We start from the raw sequence: 22,761 nt of genomic DNA, 5'->3' as shown, positions 1-22,761 counted from the left end.
TTGAGTGTACTGCAGGAATCTAATTCCAAATTTGTTTAACAAACACAATCAAGTTGGTTGGTGAAAACAATAAAAGTAATTAATTTCCCTCTACTTTGGTCAGTTCAATAGATGTTCAAGAGAATTAACAACTCAGATTCATGCTTTCATTGCATTTAAATGTCCAGGGTTTGCAGATAGCTCTGACTCAAAGAGCTTCAGGTTTGTGGATAGCTCTGACAAATATTAAAGGCTGGTATTAGCATTAGCACAAATAAATCGAGGAAACTAAATTTACATTACAGTGGTACCTTGAAACCCAACGCCAGTTGGTTCTGGGAGTGGCGTTGAGTTTTAAAGGCGTTGAGTTTCAAGGTATTTTTTCCCATAAGGATGTATGGGAAACCTGTAAATGTGTTCTATGGTCCCGTGGAACTGCAAATATTTTAGGCAAATGTAAAATAATGGGGTTGTTTTTGACAATTATACATAAGTAAAATAAGTAACATAACACAAATAAAATGTAAAAAAAATACTAAAATACAATTGAAAAACAGTTAAAATAGCTATAAAAAATACAATAAAACCTGCACTTTACTTTTACTTCTTATTTCTTTATGCTTTTTAATCGTGGAGATGCTTGATCTTGGAATACCGTATTCCGTTTAGTAAAGGCGCATTCACATGCGAAGTGGCAAATAGTTTTTTGCGCTGACTGTGCAGTTATTTCCTATGCAGTATGGAGGTGCACAAAGCTTAACGAGATATATTGTACTAAAACAACAAGCAAGGAATTTCATTAGTGTATAGAACTTATAAGCAATAATAATTAAGAAAGGTGTAGTGTTCCTGTGTTGTTCTTTTAATACATAAAGTCACATTAAGCTTTTTTAAGCACCCTGAGCTATAACACAAGTTTAAAAGTGAAACAGGAGAAAAATCCAGCTAAACACAGATACATGTGGATACTTTTAGAGTGGATTTGATGGTTATTCCACACAAATGCAGATTTGTCTCATATTACTGCACCGCTCAAGCCAAGCCCTGAGGCTATTAATTGTTAATTGGAAATTACATTATTTTTTTTTTTTTTAAAGCTGAACATGTTGAGTTTAAGAGTATAAATTTCTTGACTTAAAATCACTTATCTGCAAAAATTCTATTAAAATTAATGTAATTTAACAAGTATAGTTTAGCATTAAGAGTTTAGTCTAGTAAGACCCTGTACATTTACCTTATGATAAAATTTATTTGACTGGAATTAATAATAATAATAATAATGTCCTCAGGATGGTTGTGGATGCTAAAGCATGGGTCCTAAGATGCTTGGACCAAAAGCATATTTGGGAACTTGCACACTGCACTTTAAAATGAAGACTGCAATGGTATCCATCAGCCATGACGACTAGCTTATGGGGAATATTTTGTTCCTTTTAAGAACCAGCTTGAATCATTTGCACATTCCCTCCATCTCTCCACAGTACACCTGAATAAACTAATCAAGGCCTGCTGGGTCCGAGGTGGACTTCAGCTCAAAAGGCCTTACTCGTGTGTAAACGGTTAGGGCCCCTGTAACTAAACACTGGCAGGATCCCAAATTGCACCGTCTGATATATAACGCATTCCTCAGAGTATGAGCTACTGACTTTTACCCCTTATAATGGCCAGCACTGTATATTTGTACATGAGAACTCAACGACATTGCTCAGCTTCATACAGCTGCCGGGAAAAAAAGAAGTTTGTGAACCCTTTGGTATGCGAATGGTCAAATGTTTATATACACTTGTCGGGGACATGTCATGGCAGTCTTGGGAGTTAAAAGATTTCTGTGACTGTTTTTTTATTGTGTTTTTTATTGTTATATGGTTGGAACAGATCATTTTAAAGTTATATACATGTGCACTCAGCTAGCTGTTTATTGGGTACACCTATCTGGTACATACATGAGGACTTTTACTGTTGTTGTTTTTTTATGTTGGCTATAGACTGAGAGAATGTAGTTGTAATGTATTACTATGACTTGGAAGAAAATCAGACCACATTTTATGAATAATGCAGCAATTCCAAAGCATTCACAAAATCTCTGTATGAGCAAAGTAAATCTGACATTTGTGTGGTATGTGATTTACAGTGCAGGTTAAGTTTTACCTGGCCATCTCAAATGCTTAGGTCAAATGCTTAGTGTTCTGAATCTAACTGATTATTATCTTTTGTTGGATGTTGAAAAGCACATCTTGCAGTTTCTTTGATGAAGCTTTAGCATTATTCTCAATAGACCTTACTCCGTGCAGTGAAACAAATGCATAATCATTTCTACTGTATGGTTAACGTTTTCTTAACTAAAATGCTAAAGTAGAGAGTTGACCATAAAACTGGTTGCGGCTATAAATCAAAAGGAAAAAAACAACAAAAGAAAATATGCACACACACACATACACACACAAACTTGAATTAAGATGCCGGCATAGTGAGAGCGGAGGTTACTTGAGCTGGGTGGGGGTCTACTGGAAAATGTGTTTTTCATATTTCTTTTCCTCAGCATTCAGTACAGACTGTCTCCATCCCCACCCCCCTTTCTTTCGCTCTCTCGCTCTCATTTGTTGGATGGTGAAATGCAGTCAGCAAAGGCAATAAATAAACGCTTCAATTTTTTCATACAGTTTTTACAATTTTTTGGGGGGTTTAGGGTTTCTTATCATAAAGTGTGTAGTAGACTAAACCTGCACCTCTTGAGTGACTGAAATTAGGTCTATCAGCCAGGATGCTGTATATGCCCTCTGCTGTGTACCACCACCCCATTTTCTCATCACTGTACTCATTCTCCAGTTGTTGTTTTCACTATCACCCTTGAGATCTTACCACAATGTTCCCTTTTCACTGTTTTGTTTGCTTCTTTGCTTCACTTTGGCTTTCTTTTCATTTGCTTTCTGCCCCATTTCCTTCATACTCTGAAATGGGTCGATTTGGACCTCCACCCATTTTCTTCTGCTTTTTCTCAGTCACCCAAATCCCCCATTTCTTTCTCGCTTCTCAATTTCCCTCCCTTTCTCACTCCACGCTATACAATTTCTCCTAAAAAAATGTTTCTTTCTCATGTACACCCTTAAAAACCCACAGTTTTGCTGTGTCAAAAAAGTTCGTGAACACTTAACTAGATTTATGCATAAATTACTCATAAAAATGTCTATCTTTTTTTAGCTCACACAGTATTAAACATAATCTGCCTACATTCATAACACACAAGCAGTTCCAATGTTAATTTCGTGAAAATCTTAGGTGCATAGTCCCTCACAGTTGCAATACACATTAATTACAAAAAATATACACATTAACTTACATAAAACTAGCACCATTTGTTCAGTATATACATGTATTGATTAAAGAATCTTTATGTACAGATGTACAAAAATTATGAAATGTGAATGAATATAAATATATAAAATTGGAATAATAAGTCCGAGATGTAGAGGTATTGTACAAGATATGAATTATACATGGTATGTGTGCAGGTGTGATGAATATAGTTCGAGTGAGTAAAGTGCAGAGTGCCGAATGGGTTGTATGGGGTGTGTATGGTGGGGATTCCTATGCTTTCACACCTGTGTTAATGTGACGTGACAATAAAGTGATTTGATTTGATTTTTGATTCATTAAAAAACACTGATTCGTCATTTACAGTCCAGGTTAAGAATCTATGTGAACCCTTGGGCCTTGAGCCAAATGTGAATTTTCTAAATGATGTTCTTTCAATTAAGGAGACAAGATTGAAGGTGCGGCTACATGAACAACGATTGGCTGTTGTTCATACAGGGCGGGAGCCGGATAGGGACCTCATAACTTGTGTAATTATGACCTTGGCTGGCTAACTGATCGAGGGATAATGTGTTGATCAGGGTGTGGCTCTCTGTACACAAAGCTGATCCGCATATGATCTCGCCTCTTGCAGGTGAAAAGATGCAGTAGGCTACTGCACACGTGTCAGAGGTGGGGTGTCAATCTCACTCTCGTCAATCAGGGTGGAGGTCAACATCAGTAGAGAGGAAGCAGAATGCAATCGGGTAAATGGATACAAACAGATTGGGAGGAAAATTGGGGAAAAAAATGCAAAAAAATATTCTTAAAAAATCCCATGACCTAATCAAAATAAATTTCATAGCAATTCTTGCTGACACAAGGAGAACATACTATTTTCTACAAACAGTCACTGAAGGTGAAGATTAAACCCTGGTGCCCAAAACCAGTGCTGCTGTGCTACTGTGCCATCAGTTACTTTCCTAATAATTCCCCAATTCTGTAACTATTCTCAACTAAAACTAGTGCTGGGAGGTACAGTGTATCACAAAAGTGAGTACACCCCTCACATTTCTGCAAATATTTCATTATATCTTTTCATGGGACAACACTATAGACATGAAACTTGGATATAACTTAGAGTAGTCAGTGTACAGCTTGTATAGCAGTGTAGATTTACTGTCTTCTGAAAATAACTCAACACACAGCCATTAATGTCTAAATAGCTGGCAACATAAGTGAGTACACCCCACAGTGAACATGTCCAAATTGTGCCCAAATGTGTCGTTGTCCCTCCCTGGTGTCATGTGTCAAGGTCCCAGGTGTAAATAGGGAGCAGGGCTGTTAAATTTGGTGTTTTGGGTACAATTCTCTCATACTGGCCACTGGATATTCAACATGGCACCTCATGGCAAAGAACTCTCTGAGGATGTGAGAAATAGAATTGTTGCTCTCCACAAAGATGGCCTGGGCTATAAGAAGATTGCTAACACCCTGAAACTGAGCTACAGCATGGTGGCCAAGGTCATACAACGGTTTTCCAGGACAGGTTCCACTCGGAACAGGCTTCGCCAGGGTCGACCAAAGAAGTTGAGTCCACGTGTTCGGCGTCATATCCAGAGGTTGGCTTTAAAAAATAGACACATGAGTGCTGCCAGCATTGCTGCAGAGGTTGAAGACGTGGGAGGTCAGCCTGTCAGTGCTCAGACCATACGCCGCACACTGCATCAACTCGGTCTGCATGGTCGTCATCCCAGAAGGAAGCTGACGCACAAGAAAGCCCGCAAACAGTTTGCTGAAGACAAGCAGTCCAAAAACATGGATTACTGGAATGCCCTGTGGTCTGACGAGACCAAGATAAACTTGTTTGGCTCAGATGGTGTCCAGCATGTGTGGCGGCGCCCTGGTGAGAAGTACCAAGACAACTGTATCTTGCCTACAGTCAAGCATGGTGGTGGTAGCATCATGGTCTTGGGCTGCATGAGTGTTGCTGGCACTGGGGAGCTGCAGTTCATTGAGGGAAACATGAATTCCAACATGTACTGTGACATTCTGAAACAGAGCATGATCCCCTCCCTTCGAAAACTGGGCCTCATGGCAGTTTTCCAACAGGATAACGACCCCAAACACAACCTCCAAGATGACAACTGCCTTGCTGAGGAAGCTGAAGGTAAAGGTGATGGACTAAACCCAATTGAGCACCTGTGGCGCATCCTCAAGTGGAAGGTGGAGGAGTTCAAGGTGTCTAACATCCACCAGCTCCGTGATGTCATCATGGAGGAGTGGAAGAGGATTCCAGTAGCAACCTGTGCAGCTCTGGTGAATTCCATGCCCAGGAGGGTTAAGGCAGTGCTGGATAATAATGGTGGTCACACAAAATATTGACACTTTGGGCACAATTTGGACATGTTCACTGTGGGGTGTACTCACTTATGTTGCCAGCCATTTAGACATTAATGGCTGTGTGTTGAGTTATTTTCAGAAGACAGTAAATCTACACTGCTATACAAGTTGTACACTGACTACTCTAAGTTATATCCAAGTTTTATTTCTATAGTGTTGTCCCATGAAAAGATATTATAAAATATCTGAATGTGAAATAAAGAAATGTGAGGGGTGTACTCACTTTTGTGATACACTGTATGACAGTACATTCGGTATACTGTCTTTGATTCCTCTTACTGTATGAATTTTTCATATATTGCCATACCGTAACATAGTTAATTTGAAAAGCTGTATACTTTAAAAGGCAGCAGATCATATAAAATTGTTCAATGCTAAAAGCGCTATGGAGGCTGCGCTATAGAGGCTGTGCAGATTAAATACAGCTCACGAGTTATCCAAGTAGCGTTAGCATGACAATGTTAACAGATGAGAAAGGTTTTCTTAATATGGTGAAAAAAAAGAAACAAAAACAGATGGAGGATGAAGAGAGGAAGACCAAATATGCACCGATAAAATCTGCCAAAGAAATAAGGCATGTCAGCAGTTTAGAACAGACTAAAACACTATATACTGCACGGTTTGTCAAGCCACGGCTGTTGCAAATAACAACATTACGAACGCAGTTACAATCCACATATGCAAGGACACGATTCCTCTATAGAGAGTCGAGAAAGAAGCTTTCAGAGCAGTAATTAAAACACTGGATTCCAGGAGTGTCTTAAGTGGCAAAAATACTTTATGTTAGTCGCTATTCCAACGTTATAAGCGAACTGGAATCAGAGATATTTAAAGTCGTCCACTTTTCAAATGTTGTTTTATTTGTTAAAGGGAGAGCTAAGGGTAATTGAGCAATACTTACATATTAAATAAACAATAAAAATTGTATTTATTGCAACTGTTTCACGCGTACTGATTCCATCATATATTGTGTCATTTTGTGGGGCCAAGCAAAGCTTATAGTACTCAAAACCTTCACTGTATACATGGTGAAATTAAAGCTTTTTATATTCTATGTACTTATGACAGTAGAATCAGGCACAGACATATAAAAAGTCCCAGTCATACAAAAAAAAACATACCGTGATATACCATGAAACCATCAGAATCTTAAAAAATACCATGATACAAATTTTTGGTCATACCGCCCAGCCCTAACTAAACTAAAACTAAATTTTACTCACTCTCACTAAATAATTTATTTGTGGTTTTTTTTCAGTTTAATGGAATGTATATTAAACTGTGATCGTATTCTCTCTCTGTCTTAGGAATGAACCTTTAGTTTCTCAGACCAGCTTGGCTTCTTTCAGCTATGTTTTGCTTTCTTTTCCATCGTCTCCCTTTTACGATTGTCGGAGACCCGCCGCAGATCGGGAAAAATAAAATTCTCTCTTTCTTCATTCTCATCTCAGAAAACAGCCCCCTCTGCCAGCTCCATTAGAGAGCGAGATTCCTGAACCTCCACAGGGATCTTTCCTGGATCTGAAGTGCAGGAATGCTGCCCTATCCCACACACACATATACACACAACCCCTTTTTGCACACAAATACTGTTACTTATTCACAATTACTGACAGCCCACAGCTCTGCATTAGGCATATGTGGTAGATCATGCCAGTTTAGTGTCAGAGTCCTGATGGAAAATTTATTAGGGAATAACAATATTATCCTGACAATCTTTTTTCCACACTGTTTTTCAAAAACACCCTTCGGAAAGAATTGTGAAACTCAAACGGAGTGTGGTAGATGTGTAGCTTTGAATAATTTCCGCTTGAACGGTGACATTTCTTATGACATAGCTAGCTAAACTGACGATTTCTGGAAATACAGTTGCAAGAAAGAGATTGTGAACTGTGAAATGCAGTCTGATCTACACATTCTGTCTAAACGAAAAAACAACTTGCTTCTTGGAAACCTGGGTATGATACTTGACTCTAGTCATGGTCTTTGAGAACTTATTCATATTCTCCCCACGTCTGTGTGGGCCCTACAGTTTTCCCTCAGCTCCCAAATATATGCAAAAGTTCGACTGACAACTCTAATAAGACCACAGGTGTGAGTGAGTAAGTAAATGTTAGAGCTGGGTGGTATGACGGTACATTTGGTATACCGGCTTTGATTCCTCATACGGTATGTTTTTTTTTTATATACCACCATACCGTAGCACAGTTAATACAACAGCTGTAAACTTCAATAGGCAGCAAATCATATAATATTGTTCACCGCTAAAAGTGCTATGGAGCAATGTGCAGACCTTGTTAACCAGGTAGCGTTAGCATAACAGTATTAACAGATGAGAGGTTCTCAATATGGCGGAAAAAAATAAACAAAAATAACCAAGAAATGAGCTGTGTTAGCAGTTTAAAAGTTTTTTTTTGGACACAATATACTATATATAAACACTATATACTGTACGGTTTGTCGGGACACGGTTGTCGCAAAAAAGCAAACACAAAAAGTGACATTACTACCGGGGTGAAAACACTTCTGTTTAATTGCTGTACCGACGTTATACCAACAACATCAAAGCAAGCTGGAAGCGCAGATGTATAAAGTCGTCCACTTTTCTACAACAGACCTGTGATCAAGTTGTACAATCAGTGGAGTCATACCTCAGTATAACTGTATAACTGTGCACTTCATCTGCAAACGTTGTTTTATTTGTTAAAGGGAGACCTAAGGGTACTTGTATAATACTTAATACACTATACTATAATACACTCACCGTCCATTTTATCGGCTTTACTTACCATATAGAAGCACTTTGTAGTTCTACAATTACTGACTGTAGTCCATCTGTTTCTTTTCATGCTTTGTTAGCCTGCTTTCACCCTGTTCTTCAATGGTCAGGACCCCCACAGGACCACCACAGAGTAGGTATTATTTGGGTGGTGGGTCATTCTCAGCACTGCAATGATACTGACATGGTGGTGGTGTGTTAGTGTGTGCTGTGCTGGTATGAGTGAATCAGACACAGCAGCGCTGCTGGAGTTTTTAAAAAAGATGACCAACTCAAACAGCAGCAATAGATGAGCGATCGTCTCTGACTTTACATCTACAAGGTGGACCAACTAGGTAGGAGTGTCTAATAGAGTGGACAGTGAGTGGACATGGTATTTAAGAACTTCAGCAGCGCTGCTGTGTCTGATCCACTCATACCAGCACAACACACACTAACACACCACCAGCATGTCAGTGTCACTGCAGTGCTGAAAATGATCCACCACCTAAATAATACCTGCTCTGTGGTGGTCCTGATAATTAAAGAACAGGGTAAAAGCAGGCTAAAAGGATATGTTGAGAAACAGATGGACTACAGTCAGTAATTGTAGAACTTCAAAGTGCTTCTATATGGAAAGCGGAGCTGATAAAATGGACAGTGAGTGTAGAAACAAGGAGGTGGTTTTAATGTTATAGCTGATCAGTGTATACAGTGCCTTGCAAAAGTATTCAGCCCCCTTGAACTTTTCAACCTTTTGCCACATTTCAGGCTTCAAACATAACGATATGAAATTGTAATTTTTTGTGAAGAATCAACAACAAGTGGGACACAATCGTGAAGTGGAACGAAATTTATTGGATATTTTAAACTTTTTTTAGAAATAAAAAACTGAAAAGTGGGGCGTGCAATATTATTCAGCCCCCTTGCGTTAATACTTTGTAGCGCCACCTTTTGCTGCGATTACAGCTGCAAGTCGCTTGGGGTATGTCTCTATCAGTTTTGCACATCGAGAGACAGAAATTTTTGCCCATTCTTCCTTGCAAAACAGCTCGAGCTCAGTGAGGTTGGATGGAGAGCGTTTGTGAACAGCAGTTTTCAGCTCTTTCCACAGATTCTCGATGGGATTCAGGTCTGGACTTTGACTTGGCCATTCTAACACCTGGATACGTTTCTTTGTGAACCATTCCATTGTAGATTTTGCTTTATGTTTTGGATCATTGTCTTGTTGGAAGATAAATCTCCGTCCCAGTCTCAGGTCTTTTGCAGACTGCAACAGGTTTTCTTCCAGAATGGTCCTGTATTTGGCTCCATCCATCTTCCCATCAATTTTAACCATCTTCCCTGCCCCTGCTGAAGAAAAGCAGGCCCAAACCATGATGCTGCCACCACCATGTTTGACAGTGGGGATGGTGTGTTCAGGGTGATGAGCTGTGTTGCTTTTACGCCAAACATAACGTTTTGCATTGTGGCCAAAAAGTTCGATTTTGGTTTCATCTGACCAGAGCACCTTCTTCCACATGTTTGGTGTGTCTCCCAGATGACTTTTCATAGATATCTTTGAGAAATGGCTTTCTTCTTGCCACTCTTCCATAAAGGCCAGATTTGTGCAGTGTACGACTGATTGTGTCCTATGGACAGAGTCTCCCACCTCAGCTGTAGATCTCTGCAGTTCATTCAGAGTGATCATGGGCCTCTTGGCTGCATCCCTGATCAGTCTTCTCCTTGTTTGAGCTGAAAGTTTAGAGGGACGGCCGGGTCTTGGTAGATTTGCAGTGGTCTGATACTCCTTCCATTTCAATATGATCGCTTGCACAGTGCTCCTTGAGATGTTTAAAGCTTGGGAAATCTTTTTGTATCCAAATCCGGCTTTAAACTTCTCCACAACAGTATCTCGGACCTGCCTGGTGTGTTCCTTGGTCTTCATGATGCTCTCTGCGCTTTAAACAGAACTCTGAGACTGTCACAGAGCAGGTGCATTTATACGGAGACTTGATTACACACAGGTGGATTCTATTTATCACCATCAGTCATTTAGGTCAACTTTGGATCATTCAGAGATCCTCACTGAACTTCTGGAGTGAGTTTGCTGCACTGAAAGTAAAGGGGCTGAATAATATTGCACGCCCCACTTTTTAGTTTTTTATTTCTAAAAAAAGTTTAAAATATCCAATAAATTTCGTTCTACTTCACGATTGTGTCCCACTTGTTGTTGATTCTTCACAAAAAATTACAATTTCATATCGTTATGTTTGAAGCCTGAAATGTGGCAAAAGGTTGAAAAGTTCAAGGGGGCTGAATACTTTTGCAAGGCACTGTATATTGCATCTGTCATTTTCAAGTGTCATTTTGTGGGGCCAATCAAAGCTTATAGCACTCAAAACCTTCATTACATACATGGTATATCTATGTACTTATGACAGTAGAATCAGCCACAGAAATATAAAAAGTCCAAGTCTTACAAAAAATAGAACATACCGTGAAACCTTCAGAATCTTAAAAAATACTGTGATACAAATTGTTGGTCATACCGCCCAGCCCTAGTAAATGTGTGAGCCTAGTTTACTTATCCTGGAATTCACTTTTCTTTACTTTGTTTGAAACAATGATCATTCCTTTACAACTCCTTCACAAGTAAGTAGTCTGCCTCTCTAACTGAATCTTTAAAAGTCTCTAAAACCAACTAAATCCGATTTGAGATGTTCATTGTGAAGATGACCTCTCCTCTAAAAAGGAACACATAATGAACTCATTACAGATAGTCGTGTTTTTGAACTTTGTAAGCCTCAACACCCTGACATTCCTACACCCAGACCTTACACAGAAAGTGCAAGATATCTGTGCACTCTGTAACAAATTACCTGGGAATAGAGGGAACAGCTCGGTTGGGGCGTCCCAGTGCTTGAGACTCTGCGTGTTTCTTGACTGTGGGGATAGAAGGAGCAGAACGAGTAGGGACAGGAAAAGCAGAAGGGACAGGAGGTGCAGGGCCACGAGGGACAGCGTTCTTAGAAGTCTTCTTAGGAGCACTGTGACTTGGGGGAGACCTAAAAAAAGAAAAAGAAACAGAGGAGGAATGGTGCTGTGAGAAAGTACCTGCACATTTCATATAATACACACCCTCTTTTTCATCTCCTCTCTAACATGACTGTATGGCAAAGGTTTATCCTACCTTCGTTTGCTGATGCTGGCCTTTAGTCTGGTGGTGTCTGCGGGGGGTGGAAGCAGGGTAGACAGGGTGGAGGTAGAGATCTCGCCGAGTATGGACAGCGCTTCTTTTAAGGCTGAGTGGGCCCGTAGCACCTGATCCCTATGCTCTGCCTGCTCTGGAGACTCATTCATTAGAGCTGATTTGTCTCCTGCAGAGTAGAGCTGAGGCAGCAGCTCTGAGTGGATATACTCTTTCACCTGCAGGAAAGAAAGAAAGAGAAATAACCAAAAAAATAAAGTCAAATAAAATCATTTTTCAACTCCAGGGTCCAGCTTCACCGTAATCTTTGGGCGCTAGGCAATTACACACCCTGGAGAGGACAGCAATTCATTGTGGGGCTCGGCCACCACCAGACATAGTCAAGTCAACTTTATTTATATAGCGCTTTTTACAATAGACATTGTCTCAAAGCAACTTTAGAAAATCCAGGACCAACAGATACAAAAACCCCTGATGAGCAAGCCGAGGGCGACTGTGGCAAGGAATAACTCCCTGAAAATTACAGGAAAAAACCTTGAGAGGAACCAGACTAGACCAGACCAGACATAGCCAATCCATAGCCAGTCCACATGTAGACACCTGGAAAACCATCATGGGCTTGTTGGACATGCCCTTCTAAATACATGGACATTATTATTGATGTTCCTCCCCCCCCATTTTTCTCCCCTAATCTAGTCGTGTCCAATTACCCTGATTGCGTCCTCTATACTGATTGGACCCTTCACCGCCTCTCAACTGACATACGCCCCCTCCGGCACGTACAGTCAGTACAGACTGCATTTTTCACCTGCACGAGTCGAGTTCATACACTTGCCGGGCACTGTGTATGGAGGGCCACACCCCCATCAGCATTATTCCTCAGCCCTGTGCAGGCGCCATCAGTCAGTCAGCAGGGGCCGCAGTTGCACCAGTTATGAGGACCTATGATCCGACTTTCTTACCCTCTAACCCTGAACAACAGCCAATCGTTGTTCATGCTGCCGCCCAGTCGGAAAGACAGAGCTCAGATTCGATACGATGTATTCGAAACCCCAACTCTGGTGCGCTAGCGTACTTTACCGCTGCGCCACCTGAGCGGCCAACTACTTTTTTAAATGCATTTTCTCCCCCTTTCCTCCTGACTTTTTTACGCATCTAATTACCCAATTGCATTAAGCTTCCTCTCTACTGATGCTGATCCCCGCCCTGATTGAGGAGAGCGAGACTGACACATTCCCCCTCCGACACGTGCAGTAGCCGACTGCATATTTTTACTTGCACAAGTTCATATGCGGATCAGTTTTGTGTACGTAGAGCCACACCCTGATCAATGCATTATCCCTCGACTCTGTGCAGGCACCATCAATCAGCCAGCGAAGGTCGTAATTGCCTCAGTTATGAGGAGTCCACATCCGGCTCCCACCCTGTATGAACAACAGCCAATCGTTGTTCATGTAGGCGCCCAGCCCAGCCGGATGGCAGAGCTAAGTTTCGAACCGCTGAGTATGAAATGTCAGCTCTGGTGTGCTAGCGTGTTTTACCGCTGCTTCACCTGAGCGCCTACTACTCTTTGAACCAAAAAAAAACAGAAAAAGGGCCAGTCACAAAGCTGGAAACCTGATTTATTTCATGTCTGAATAAGCAAACACACAATTAGCAAGCAGTTGAGCAGGAATAGAATAAGGACATTATTCAGCAACCCTGTCTGTCTTTTACCGAATTAATTCATACAGTCAAGTTTGGGGCAGACAACCATATTAACTAAAGCTCTTTCTGAATGATCAGGTAACCAAAGTCCACGTTTTACAATAACAGTTGCACTTGTAACCATAGTGACATGTAGTTCAAAAGAAAAGATGGTTCTGTCCATAGCACCAGAACACGTTCCTGTCAAATATAACAAAAGCCGCATGTTTGTTCCTGCATATTATTAATGATCAGATTAAACCCAGCTTTTACTTGACTCAGTGTGTCTTAAGTGTAAGTGATCATGTTTTCCATTTCCCTCCAAAGCCTTTTTGAGGTTTACTAAAGTCTCTCTCTCTGGCATTCCAGTAAAACAGAAAGCACTTGCATTTGTCATGTGTGCAATGCCATTATTAACAAACCGTTTTCCACTGTGTTTCTTTAACGTGCGGTCTAATTTAACAGATCTGCGCCTCATTTACTCAAATCTTACTGGAAGTCACTTCAGTCTTGAAATATGTAATAAGCGATCTACAGGCAAGTACACTATATGGCCAAAAGTACCTTACCATGAACTTGTTAGACATCCCATTTTAAAAACAAATGTTATTAAAATAGAGTAACCTCAGCCAATGTTCTGAGAAGGTTTCTCACAAGACTTTGTATGTCTGTAGGAATTTATGCCCATTCAGGCAAAAGACCATTTATACAGCTCTGCACTTATGTTGGTCAAGAAAGCCTTAATTGATGTTGCAAATCATTCCAAAGCTGTTCAGTGGCACTGGGGTCAGTGGAGGCCACTGGAGTTTATTTAAACGAAGATTGTCTTCGTGCCTTTTTAGACTTTGCTTTGTGCTCCGAGGCATTCTCCAATTCACCTCACTTGCATGTCTTTGAAAAACCGGAGTGCCCGGAGTAAACCCACACAGATACGGGGAGCACATGCAAACTCCACACAGAAAGGACCTGGACCACCCCATCTGGGAATCGAATCCAGGACCTTCTTGCTGTGAGGTGACAGTGCTACCCACAGTGCCGCCTGTCTATATTGTTTGTTTATGTCTGTTTGTTTATTAGGATTTTAATGTCATGTTTTACACTTTGGTTTCATTCATGATAGGAACTGTAGTTACTCATTACACAAGGTTCATTAGTTCACACTAGGTTATATCGAACACAGTCATGGACAGATTAGTATCTCCAATTTACCTCACTTGCATGTCTTTGGACTGTGGGAGGAAACCGGAGCACCCGGAGTATGAGTATAGTCCATCTGTATCTCTACATAGCCTGCTTTCACCCTGTTCTTTGATGGTCAGGACCCCCCACAGGACCACCACGGAGTAGGTATTATTTAGGTGGTGGATCATTCTCAGCACTGCAGTGACACTGACATGGTGATGGTGTGTTAGTGTGTGTTGTGCTGGTATGAGTGGATCAGACACAGCAATGCTGATGGACTTTTTAAACACCTCACTGTCACTGCTGGACTGAAAATAGTCCACCAACCAAAAATATCCAGCCAACAGCACCCCATGGGCAGTGTCCTGTGACCACTGATGAAGGTCTAAAAGATGACCAACTCAAACAGCAGCAATAGATGAGCGATCGTCTCTGACTTTACATCTACAAGGTGGACCAACTAGGTAGGAGTGTCTAATAGAGTGGACAGTGAGTGGACACGGCATTTTAAAACTCCAGCAGCGCTGCTGTGTCTGATCCACTCATACCAGCACAACACACACTAACACACCACCACCATGTCAGTGTCACTGCAGTGCTGAGAATGATCCACCACCCAAATAATACCTGCTCTGTGGTGGTCTTGTGGGGGTCCTGACCATTAAAGAACAGGGTGTATGTAGAGAATCAGATGGACTACAGTCAGTAATTGTAGAACTACAAAGTGCTTCTATATGGTAAGTGGAGCTGATAAAATGGACAGTGAGTGTAGAAACAAGGAGGTGGTTTTAATGTTATGGCTGATTAGTATAAACTATGCCAGTCTTATGCCTTCAAGATGCTGCATGTATGTTTTTGACCCAGCAGATGTTATATAAAAATGTGTAGTTATATAAATGTATATAAAAATGTGTAGTTATAACTGTATATAACATGTTTCTTACACAAGGAATTATTTGGTCCAATCATTCAGTTACAGAAAAGAAGCAAAGTTGCAGAAATGACTGAAATCCCAAGATTGCTATAACATGCATATACTTTACAAGTGAATTCAGATTGACTGACAGGAAAAAGAAAAAAAGTTAACTGACATTGTTAATCATCAGGTGCATGATGGTTTTGGGAATCAGGTCCCGTGTGCTCTTGTAGACTATGCCCATGTAGGAGTCCACCAAGTTTCGGATGGTTTCCACCTGCCTTTCCAGCTGTGGGTCCATTGATAAGTTCTCATCCTGTTCGGGATTTTCGTCATCCACCTAAGAAGAAAAGGTACATTGACAAGAGAGCAAATAAAAAAAAGGAAAGAAGGTTTTGGAAGATTGGAAATGTGATTGTGAGAAATGGAAGCGCAGTACCAGCTATTGAATATAATACAGATTTAGTATAATAGAGGAAAAAAAGAGACAGAAATAAAGAAACGCTTTTTTCTCAACACAATACTGAATATTCCAGGCGGGTGTCAAAACAACTTATGGGGAACCCTGACAGACCTCTGAAATCAGTCAACAAGTACCACCAAATTAGAGAGAAAGAAAAAAATATGAAAGAACAAAAGAGGGAGAGTAAAACGAGAGGGAGCTGATTAGAAACAGATCTGCGCCCCTCATCCTGTCTCTTCAATACAGTGACACAAGAACTAAGGAATGCAAGCGGCGTGCTTATGGTGGAACAGCCGGTAGAGAGCCTGCAGCCCCTGGGCCAAGTGGCAGAGTACACACTTAAAAAGAGGACACACATGGACACGTTTTAATAGGACACATTTAGGGAAAACACTCGCACCCTAGTAATGGGACAAAGTCAGAGAGGTGACAAACTTAGAAGACACAGCCAGAGAAAGTACACACGCTTTAAAAAAGAAGAGGAAAGTCCCAGTAAGTAAAGTCTTACTGGTTCCTGCCAAATCAAAAAGCATGAACACATTTTAGTTACAAAACCAGACACCCATTTGGGAATCATTTATTGTTTTTTTTTTCTAGCTGCAAGTAAAAACTGGAGTAAACTCATACCATTCTCTATGGAAACTGCTTAAGACATTTTAAAGGTAGTCAAAGGAAGTCAGCTGCTGCTGTCGAAGCACCGACAGACTAACAAACACAAACATACTGAGTATAAAAATATAGTTCATGTACATTTTAGTATATGGACATTGTTACCACTGAGTTACATCAGACGCTAGTTTTTAAAAATTTTGTAACAATTGGGATGATCTTTTTTTTTCTTTGGCTCAGAGAACACAACAGTGATTAGCTCTAAGGTGGGAGGGGTTGACTATTTCTGATTGCAACTGTATAGTGTGGCCAAAAGGTTTGAGACCACTAGTGAGGTGTTTTAATTAAATCATATAATGAGCAAAGACAATTTCTTAGTAAGGGCTCACATGTGGTGCAGAGGTAAAACACGCTGGCACACCGAAGCTGACATTTCAAACTTGTCAGTTCGAAACTCAGCTCTGCCATCTGGCTGGGCTGGGCACCTACATGAACAACGATTGGCTGTTGTTCATACAGGGTGGGAGCCGGTAAAGGACTCCTCATAATTGAGGCAGTTACGACCGCTGCTGGATGATGATGGCGCCTGCACAGATTCGAGGGATAATGCGTTGATCAGTGTGTGGCTCTCCATAAACTAAGCTGATCCGCATATGAACTCGCCTCGTGCAGGTGAAAAGATGCAGTTGGCTACTGCACACGTGTCGGAGGGGGCGTGTGTCAGTCTTGCTCTCCTCAATCGGGGCGGGGATCAGCATCAGTAGAGAGGAAGCATAGTGCAATTGAGTAGTTGGGAGAAAAAGGGGAGAAAATGCATAAACAGAATATATACGGTATATATATATATATATATATATATATATATATATATATACAGTACAGGCCAAAAGTTTGGACACACCAGCCAAAAGTTTGGACACACCTTCTCTTCAATGTTTTTTCTTGATTATTTTTATTTTCTACATTGTAGATTAATACTGAAGACATCCAAACTATGAAGAATTATGTAGTGAACCAAAAAGTGTTAAACAAACCAGAATATGTTTTATATTTTACCAACTCTACCTCTGCACAACCCAACTGATGGTCTCAAACACGTTAAAAAAGCAACAAATTCCAAAAATTCACTCTAGACAAGGCACAAACATTCATTGAAAACCATTCCAGGTGGAAACCTAATAAAGCTGGTTGAGAAAATTTCAAAGAGTGTGCAAATCTGTCATTAAAGCAAAAGATGGCTACTTTGAAGAATTTAAAATATAAAACATATTCTGGTTTGTTTAACACTTTTTTGTTTACTACATAATTCCATATGTGTTCCTTCATAGTTTGGATGTCTTTAGTATTAATCTACAATGTAGAAAATTTAAAAAAAACCACAGGAATGAGAAGGTGTGTCCAAACTTTTGGCCTGTACTGTATATATACGTATATTAGGGCTGTCGAAGTTAACGCGATAATTACGCATTAACGCAATCTCAATTTAACGCAATTTAAAAAAATAGTGCCGTTAACGCAAATTCTATTTGGCCCTGCGAGTCATCCGTAGTTCATGTTGAGACTTGACCGTGCACCAACGTTTTAACGTCGGACTTGCCACCGTTTGTTTCATTTGCGGTTTGTTAACATAATGTAACCGAGCATTGTAGTGATGCACTTGCTTAATAAAGAAATAAATACACGCTATATTCACAAGTTGTCGGGAGCAGAACACTTTATTACTTCTTCTGTTACGGTACCGAATAGCAAACAGCTAGAGTCATACCGTTAGCCAAGCATGCTATTCCATGCACTATGGAAGCCCCAAAGGGTCAAAACACACTTACAATGTTTGCTGATGGAGAAATTTTAACCTTCAATCTGACATATATACGAAGTCAAGGGTCTCTGCTGGATAGTATTACTGCCTAGTATGTGAGTGAATAAAACAACCTTACAGTTTTCTCTTGTCCCAGCAGTTTTTAACATGAGTACATTTAGCATAAAATGTGTTCACCATTTTAATTTCACTTAAAAATCCTTGTTTTCTATAACATTTACACAGATTTTTTTTAAATGCGATTAATCGCGATTAACTATATGAGATTCTGAAATTAATCGCGATTAAAATTTTTAATCGTTTGACAGCCCTAATATATACAGTGTATCACAAAAGTGAGTACACCCCTCACATTTCTGCAGATATTTAAGTATATCTTTTCATGGGACAACACTGACAAAATTACACTTTGACACAATGAAAAGTAGTCTGTGTGCAGCTTATATAACAGTGTAAATTTATTCTTCCCTCAAAATAACTCAATATACAGCCATTAATGTCTAAACCACCGGCAACAAAAGTGAGTACACCCCTAAGAGACTACACCCCTAAATGTCCAAATTAAGCACTGCTTGTCATTTTCCCTCCAAAATGTCATGTGATTTGTTAGTGTTACTAGGTCTCAGGTGTGCATAGGGAGCAGGTGTGTAGTACAGCTCTCACACTCTCTCATACTGGTCACTGAAAGTTCCAACATGGCACCTCATGGCAAAGAACTCTCTGAGGATCTTAAAAGACGAATTGTTGCGCTACATGAAGATGGTCAAGGCTACAAGAAGATTGCCAACACCCTGAAACTGAGCTGCAGCACAGTGGCCAAGATCATCCAGCGTTTTAAAAGAGCAGGGTCCACTCAGAACAGACCTCGCGTTGGTCGTCCAAAGAAGCTGAGTGCACGTGCTCAGCGTCACATCCAACTGCTGTCTTTGAAAGATAGGCGCAGGAGTGCTGTCAGCATTGCTGCAGAGATTGAAAAGGTGGGGGGTCAGCCTGTCAGTGCTCAGACCATACGCCGCACACTACATCAAATTGGTCTGCATGGCTGTCACCCCAGAAGGAAGCCTCTTCTGAAGTCTCTACACAAGAAAGCCCGCAAACAGTTTGCTGAAGACATGTCAACAAAGGACATGGATTACTGGAACCATGTCCTATGGTCTGATGAGACCAAGATTAATTTGTTTGGTTCAGATGGTCTCAAGCATGTGTGGCGGCAATCATGTGAGGAGTACAAAGATAAGTGTGTCATGCCTACAGTCAAGCATGGTGGTGGGAATGCCATGGTCTGGGGCTGCATGAGTGCAGCAGGTGCTGGGGAGTTACATTTCATTGAGGGACACATGAACTCCAATATGTACTGTGAAATACTGAAGCAGAGCATGATCCCCTCCCTCCGGAAACTGGGTCGCAGGGCAGTGTTCCAGCATGATAATGACCCCAAACACACCTCTAAGACGACCACTGCTTTATTGAAGAGGCTGACGGTAAAGGTGATGGACTGGCCAAGCATGTCTCCAGACCTAAACCCAATAGAACATCTTTGGGGCATCCTGAAGCGGAAGGTGGAGGAGCGCAAAGTCTCGAATATCCGCCAGCTCCGCGATGTCGTCATGGAGGAGTGGAAAAGCATTCCAGTGGCAACCTGTGAAGCTCTGGTAAACTCCATGCCCAGGAGAGTTAAGGCAGTTCTGGGAAATAATGGTGGCCACACAAAATATTGACACTTTAGGAACTTTCACTAAGGGGTGTACTCACTTTTGTTGCCGGTGGTTTAGACATTAATGGCTGTATATTGAGTTATTTTGAGGGAAGAATAAATTTACACTGTTATATAAGCTGCACACAGGCTACTTTTCATTGTGTCAAAGTGTCATTTTGTCAGTGTTGTCCTATGAAAAGATATACTTAAATATCTGCAGAAATGTGAGGGGTGTACTCACTTTTGTGATACACTGTATATATATATATATATATATATATATATATATATATATTAATCTTAGTAATTGGCATTATTAAAAAGCAAGTAAGTATATTTGTAAAATCAAAAAAAGGTCAAAGATTTATTTTAGTCTAAGGCTTTTTCATTTCAGCAGGAATCCTATGGGGTCACTTTAGATTGATAAGTAGGATACTAGATGGTGACAGGGTAGAAAGAGTACAGATCAACAGATGTGCTTCAGTCGGTAATTGTATACCCACAAAGTTTATCTGTAAGTGGTAAGTATGGTAAGTGCTTATAATCATATAAGCTTATAACCTGTTTATAATAATCTATGAATGTACTGTTTGTACTAGAATGGTGTACCTAATAGTGCTTGGTGACTGTGTATATTAGTGCATATTAATTTGCTACGAGGGTTCTTCAAAACGTTTCTGCGCTTTTAAAATTCTATTTATTACGAATTTCAAAAACAAAATACATCACTTTTCTACATGGTCACCTTACTTTGTGATGCATTTTTCCCAGCGTTGTACCATTTTAATGCCATCCGCAAAAAATGTTTTAGTTAAGTGTGTAGCCACTGATGAACCGCTGCTTTTATATCATCATCACATGAAAATCTTCTTCCCCTTAAAGCTTGTTTGAAAGGTCCAAATAGGTGGGAATTAGATGGCGCTTAATCCGGACTATAAGCTCTCTCTGTCTCAGTCTCCCTCACCGTTTCCAACCGAAATATAAAAGTGCGAAAACTTTTTGAAGATAACTCGTAAATGTAACTTATTAAAAACAAATAAATTTGCCAAAACATCTGCATATGTTATTATTAAAATTTTCCACATAATTTTTTTTAAATTCAGAAAATAAACAATAATTTTGACTTTTGTTTTCTGTATGGAATGTGTGGATTATTACATAGCAAGTCAACAAAACATTGAATCTGACCAGCAGAAAAACCACCCTTAACCTGTTATAGAAAAAGACCCAATGCGTTGACTTGAAAGAAAAGTGTTACATAACTTGAAAATTTAAATCATAAGTATGGAGGAGAAAATGTATCATTTAGAACATTTTATGCTATTATATTTAGGAAAGTGGGCAAACAGTTTGAATGATTCGGTTTCAGAGAGCTGAATTTTCCAAACGACCTTGCCACCCACTTTCCATCTCACTTATTTAAACATCCAATGGCTTCATAAGAATAAAAATAATAATCCAGGCTTCAGTGTTGGATAAAACCTAAATACACAATTGCATACATGCTAAAGCTAGGATGTGTACAGCACTCCAGACTATGAATATAAGCTCTTACTGCTGATTTCTCAGGATAGACTCCAGCTCGCAGCAATGAGGCCTTCCAGCTGTCAACTTCCTCTTGTGTTTCACAGGCCAGCTCCAGATGCCTGTAGTCTTTATACACGTTCCTATAGATGCAACAACCACATATACTCAACACAAGCACTTATATACAAACACACTGAGGAATTTGATCACACATGCATCCATTACTCCAACACATTTAGCCTCAATACATTGATGCTTATATACATTCAACCTCTGTGAAAAAAAAGACTTTTCTATTTTTTTATTTTTTTCCTTTTTTTTGTGTCTTTTTCCCCCTTTACCCCTTCTACATTCTCTCCCAAACCTGACTTTGTCTCTGGCGCTCTGGATAAGCTCTGGTAGAAGCACAAATCCGGAGTCCAGCTCTCCCCATCTGTTCTAGATTCCCCCTAATGACTGTGTTGTTCCTCTCCTCGTTTACATCCCTCACCCCACCTTGTTCGTGGGCTTTTATGGGGCTTTTCCATAACATGATTATGTTTCTGGCTGCACCTTAGACCAGGATCAAAAGTAAATGAGACCTTGTTGTAGCCTAGAGATTAAGGGACTGGACTAGTAAGCAGAAGGTCGCTGGTTCAAACCCCACCACTGCCAGGTTGCCACTGTTGGGCCCTTGAGCAAGGCCCTTAACCCTCAATTGCTTAAACTGTAAGTTGCTTTGGATAAAAGCATCTGCTAAATGCCAAAAATGTAAATGTATGAGTTAAAACAAGCACATGAACATCATTGGCTGGGTCACTATATACCAATAGATAATCACCAAGTACTAACGTATACGTCAACAAGCCTGGTGAATTTTTAATCCACACCCATTGCATAACAAACACACAGTCATGCAGTGGTCATAGACACAATGGGTAGCTGAACCAAAAGCTGCCCTGATTAACTGATAAGTGTTGATAATAAAAACAAGTAAAACCATTCAGTAGGAGGCCACACAAGGTCAAAGAATGCTGAGTACAAAATGTGAAAATGATCTTTGTGTTCTAGCACCATGAACAATTTATTATACTCAGTAATTGTGATGTAAAGCAAACTATTGCTTTTTTTTTAAATCAACATCTGGCTGTCTGAATCTGGTCTTGTTAAATGCCAAAAGAATGCTCAATTTGTCTGCTGAACAGTTGGATAATGAAGGGACAGTGATCTGGGGACAGTGATAAAGGAACCTGCACTGTCAGT

The 22,761-nt window shown here is 40.3% G+C and overlaps 1 protein-coding gene across 1 annotated transcript in view; it reads right to left on the bottom strand.

The window, feature by feature from the left end:
* The window catches only part of dnm3a (dynamin 3a), a 64,614-nt gene that overhangs the window by 2,908 nt on the left and 38,945 nt on the right, over positions 1–22,761 (bottom strand). The window contains exons 17-20 of the mRNA XM_063002152.1: positions 21,548–21,659; positions 15,581–15,745; positions 11,604–11,839; positions 11,293–11,478 (exon numbers count right to left, since the gene is read on the bottom strand). Coding sequence (XP_062858222.1) covers positions 11,293–11,478; positions 11,604–11,839; positions 15,581–15,745; positions 21,548–21,659 — 699 coding nt within the window. The remainder of the gene's footprint in view (positions 1–11,292; positions 11,479–11,603; positions 11,840–15,580; positions 15,746–21,547; positions 21,660–22,761) is intronic.

Source organism: Trichomycterus rosablanca, chromosome 9 (assembly GCF_030014385.1).
Source record: "Trichomycterus rosablanca isolate fTriRos1 chromosome 9, fTriRos1.hap1, whole genome shotgun sequence".
Taxonomy (NCBI): domain Eukaryota; kingdom Metazoa; phylum Chordata; class Actinopteri; order Siluriformes; family Trichomycteridae; genus Trichomycterus; species Trichomycterus rosablanca.
This window is presented reverse-complemented; position numbering and strand designations above follow the sequence as displayed.